Source organism: Arachis duranensis, chromosome 1 (assembly GCF_000817695.3).
Source record: "Arachis duranensis cultivar V14167 chromosome 1, aradu.V14167.gnm2.J7QH, whole genome shotgun sequence".
Lineage (NCBI taxonomy): Eukaryota > Viridiplantae > Streptophyta > Magnoliopsida > Fabales > Fabaceae > Arachis > Arachis duranensis.
The window spans coordinates 95,315,483-95,320,653 of record NC_029772.3 but is presented as its reverse complement, the minus strand read 5'-3'; the positions used below and the strand labels follow the sequence as shown (position 1 = coordinate 95,320,653).

General features: G+C 29.4%; 2 protein-coding genes across 2 annotated transcripts in view; one reads left to right on the top strand and one right to left on the bottom strand.

The window, feature by feature from the left end:
• LOC107464154 (uncharacterized) overlaps positions 1-167 on the bottom strand; it is a gene marked incomplete in the record, with an annotated part of 2,699 nt that extends 2,532 nt beyond the window's left edge. The window contains 1 exon segment of the mRNA XM_016083073.3: positions 1-167.
• A 138-nt stretch (positions 168-305) lies between these two features.
• LOC107464511 (uncharacterized) lies at positions 306-1,423 on the top strand. The gene has a single exon (XM_016083434.3). The coding sequence runs from the start codon at positions 504-506 to the stop codon at positions 1,305-1,307; it is 804 nt and encodes a 267-aa protein (XP_015938920.1). The 5' UTR covers positions 306-503; the 3' UTR covers positions 1,308-1,423.
• Positions 1,424-5,171: the final 3,748 nt, after the last annotated feature.

Sequence of the window (5,171 nt, the reverse complement as noted above, 5' to 3'; positions counted from 1 at the left end):
TCCACCGATGATTCCTTTGATTTCTGTCTCGCAATTAATTTGCAACCCCGGTCACCGGCGGCGCCACCTTAACAGAGACCAAAAGTAAAGCAAACACCTACTCCCACTAAATTTTGACACGTGGCATTAATATTTACCTTTGATTTTGACTTGGTCAAACCGCCAATTTATGGAAATTGGATACATTACGGATTTGAGTGGATCAATTTAGGTATCATAATCATAATATTAAATAAGCGGATTCGTAAAATATAAATGATTATTAATTATATTTCAGTACAAAATATTCATATACGAGTAGATTATAATTAGTTAGTTGAAAATGGCTTCTTTAAAGATGAGAATAAATTAGTTAGATCTATGACAGATCCTTGTAAAAGTAGAAAGAAAACGTGGTGGGTATTTCTCACATGTTTCTGTTTCCTATAAAAACAGAGAACGCTCTTATCTCTTTCTTGAATTCTTGACTCACACAACAACAAGAAGGTTGGATTTCTCCTTCAATGGCTGATTTGGGTGTCATCAATAACAAGAAGCAGATGAAGAAGAAGAAGAAGCAGCAAGTAGGTCAGGATCATGTGTTCCCTTCTTCTTGTTCTTTCTCTTCTGGCATAAAATTCCTTCCGAATGAGTTGTTGGTGGAGATTTTCGGGAAGGTGGCATCACAATCCATTGTTGATCTGTGCAAGGTGAAACTGAGTTGCAAGGAATTTCTGAAGGCGGCGGAGAACGATCACGTGTATCAGCGTGCATCCATGGAGAACTTTTCCCTGGTGCCACTTCCATGGTTCACCGAGCAGAAAGAATGTTGGTTCTTGAAGCGGTGTAGAGAAAGTGGGAATTTGGAGATTGCATATCGTGAAGGAATGGTGGAATATTTCAGTTCCGGCGACGTTGATCGGGGTCTCGAGAAATTGAAGAAGGCTGCAATGAACGGCCACGATGAAGGGAAGTATGTTTATTCAATGATTCTGATGTGCAGCGATAAAGAGAGAAAACAGGGACTTGAACTGTTTCTTACGTTGAATGCGTCCACGTGCATAAGAAGGTGTAGAAAGAGGGTTAAGTATTTTGTTAGGAGCTTGTGGCTCAATAACATTCCTATGCTTAATCATCATTCTTTCTTGTGTTCTTCCAACACATGCCAAACCAGTGGCAAAATGATGCTCAATTATAATCTTAATCTTTCAACAAAATGGTGGTCTTCCTCCGATCAAGATCAATGGCTTCGTACTATTTCCTGTCACTACTGCCTTGCAGATTATGAACTACTTTTATTTTCCCATATCTTCCAACCACATTATTAGGAAATTGTGAAAAACATTCCAATATAATTATAGATTATATAATTAGGAAACTGTGTATTAGTTTCAAATATTCATAGTGCTGATTATGTTAAGTTTTGCTTCCCTTTGTACACTATTTTCAATTCAAGGTAATTAATGGCAAAAGATACATGTCTTAACTATTTTCCAGGTTGAAGTGGTCACTCTTCTAAGAGATTTTTTTGCTTCCATGAATATCGATCTAGTTGTTTTTTATTTTTTACACATGAATTATATATTATAATTAGAATCTCTCTCTTTTAAACTTTATAATTAGTTTGATAGCGACGATTTCCTTCTTATTTGGAATAGTTTGGTGGCTGTGTAATCATGACAGGTTCATTGTTGCCGAACATATATATACCTTTCTTTTATGGAGTGTAGGATCTTCTTTAAATAATAATTTAATTAAATTTATTAAATTATTTAATATTTTTTAATTATTAATTTTACATAAAAAATTAGTCACTAAAAAATTTTACATGAAAAACTGCATCCGAACTTCTATAATATATATATATATATATAAAAGTCCCCCCACGTCAAGATTTTAAGTCTCTTAGTTAGTTAGTGTTATTCAAGAATCAAAATAATTTACTAATCACTAAGGTAAGGTACGTATTTCGATTATTCAAATAATTTTTACTCTACGTCCCACACTCCTGTTTATTTTACACACATTTTTTATAACTTATATAATAAATTTTTATTTTGTATTATCAACATTTTTCAGTGTAAATTTTTTCATATAACGTAAACTTCTTTCGTGTTCTTCTTTTTCAACTTAATTAAATTCGTTGTTCTCTTCTTTTGCATTTTTCTTCTCTACATTATGGATCTGGATTGATTCAATGCAATTATCTTCGTCGTTTATCTTCTTCGTTTTCTTCTTCGATCTGCACTTTTGAATTGAAACAATGAATGAATCAACTTCAAATCAGTTGAATGAGTGCGATTTTGATGATTCTTTTCAAACGCATCAATTTGATGAGGTTTGGATTATTGAATTTTGAATCGAATTTAATGGAATGAAATTTTCTAATTTTATTTGAAGTGAATTGAATGGACTGAGGTGATCTACATCTGAATTGAATTCAATTGAATTGATAATATGTAATTGTGAGTAATTGTGAGTGTCAGTAATTGTGAGTAACTCTGAGTAAATGTGAGTAACTCTGAGTAAATGTGAGTAACTTTTCGGTTCATTAAGTACTAAAGAGGTAGTTCATCACTTTCATGTTTTCGGTTCGGTCCGCATAAAGAAATTTAACAAAAATTAGACCAATATGTTCTGTTTCTTCCCTAAGCATTATATAATTGTTTCATTGTAATTAAGATTTCGGTTCACCATAACTAAAATTTCGGTTCACCATGAGTACTGTGTTCGGTTCACTATGAATACTGTGTTCGGTTCATTCTGCACTATTCAAAACTCTTCTTCCTCACCTTTTACTGCTTCTTCACCAGAGAGAGGAGGAAAAGACAAAAAAATACAGCAGCAACAACAACAAAGGAATGACGATAAGGAGAAAACACGTGAAGAAGAGGGAATGCGAAAAGCGAGGAGAAGGAGGAACGCGAAGAAGAAGGCGAAGAAGAAGAAGAGGCTCCGTGCGTAAACGAGCGTGAAAAGAAGAAGAAAAAGCTCGGGAGAAGAAGAAGAAGTGTGGGAGAAAAGAAGCGTTGAGCAATTTCGTATGCATTGAGCGCGTGTATTTCACGTTTCATTTAATGGTATTAAATTTTTTTTTGTGTTAGACTAACTTAATTACATCATTACATGAACGTATAACATCCCGTTCTACAAAACTATATATCGATACATAATTTATGTCTGATCTGTCAGCGAGATTGAAAATTTAATGTGCTAAGTACCATTCAACGACACAAAAATATTTTGTTGACAATAATTTTAAATGTTATATATATAAAATTATAGGTATCAAATAAAATAAAATAATTTTAAATTATTATCTTTTAAGTATCATTTATTTATGGTAGAGGTATATTATTTTGGGAATGGATCCTCTCAATTGTTAAAACAAATTGAGAGTGTAAAGTGTTATCTCTAATCTTTCGTTATTCTCTTTTATATTTTTTTTGATCCCACTTATAAAGTTAATGATAAAATTAAAGATCATGCTTTACCCCTCAATTATTAAAAAATTGAAAAGATCAATTCCCGATTATTCTACCCACTTTAGCTCCTCTTAGATCCATCTTCCGCCGATCAAACTTGTGAAACAAATTAAATTATTGGTGAATTTTATTGTATCTTTTTTAAAACTTATAATTTGAGTTGCTTAAGTTAATTAGAGTTAATATCTTAATCATAATAAGATTATTTTATAATTAAAAAAAAAAAAGAAAATCGATCCCTAACAATATTTTACGCATTCTGTAATTTTATGAAAACAAACTTTTAAGGCTGACAAGTGAATTCTGAAAAAGAATGACAAAAAAAAAACGACGTCATTTTTTTCAAGATTCACTCTCGCTATGTTCTTGAATTGCATAAGATGAAGTGTCTCACAGTATTTTATTTGCAGAAAATTTTAAGGGTGTACTTACTTTAGCCATTACAATTTGAACAAAGGAATACAATAAGAGTTAATCCATAATGGATCAATTTCATACAATTTATTCAGATACCTCAAAAGCACCGATCATAGGAGTTCCTTACCCAAGTTTTTTTGGGTCAAATTTTTTTTGCATTTTTAACTTTGTCAAATTTGAGTTAGAACTATTTTGTTAATTATAAAAATAATCAATATACATTATATTATATAATTATTCAGTTTAAATAATATTTTAATTACAAAATATTTTTATTATAGTTAAGATATTAATTCTCATTAAGTTAAAGTAACTCAAATTATAAATATAGTTAATTACATTTAATTAGAAGATAACACATTATAGAAGGTAAATTATATGTTATTCTAGGGAGGGTAAGATAAAATTTACCTAAATTATTATATGCAAACTTAGAAGGAAAAAAATCGTATAGTTTAATTACTTTATCGGTTTTTATAGTTTTATTAAAATTTTAATTAAGTTTCGATATTTTTTTTTTAATTAGATCTTTATATCATATAATATTTTTTAACAAAATCTCTACCGTAATAAAAATATTGAAATTCACAGAATATTCTGTTAAATTATACAGAATATTCAATCAAATGTTAGGTATATTCGTTTTGTTTAATGGAATATTCGTTAATTTTAATGTTTTTGTCACGGAAGGAACTTAATTACAAAATTTATTATGATATAAGAACTCAATCGAAAAGAAAAAAAAAGTATAAAGACCTAATTGAAAATTTAGTAAAATTATAGAGACCAATCGAATAATTAAACCAAAATATAAATAAAACTAAATGAAATCTAAAAATATAATAATATAACGTTAATTAATATTTGTGCATTCCAGCAAAGTAGCTAATAAAATAAAGAAAAATGATGTAAAATATTTTACATAATGTTCAATCATATTTATTCTTTTATATAACTATTTACGCGCTGAATGTGAAAAGTAATTGCTTTTACCGATACAATGCTATAAAATTAAATACATATATAAAATTATTTTACAATTTATACTGATAATACATTAAAATTAAATTCTTTTTTATTAAAAAATGTTCTATAACCAACAAAAGTTAGTCCAGGAAAGAAAAAAGAATTTATTTCTAGAAAGGGAATATTAGAAAAATTCTATTACAATTTTTGCAAACACTAAATAATAAAGTATGAAAAAGGGGCTTGAATGATGCGATCGTGTTATTACCAATAATAAAATGGGGGATTTCATAGTTTTTGGTTTGTGAAGATATCTTATTAAGT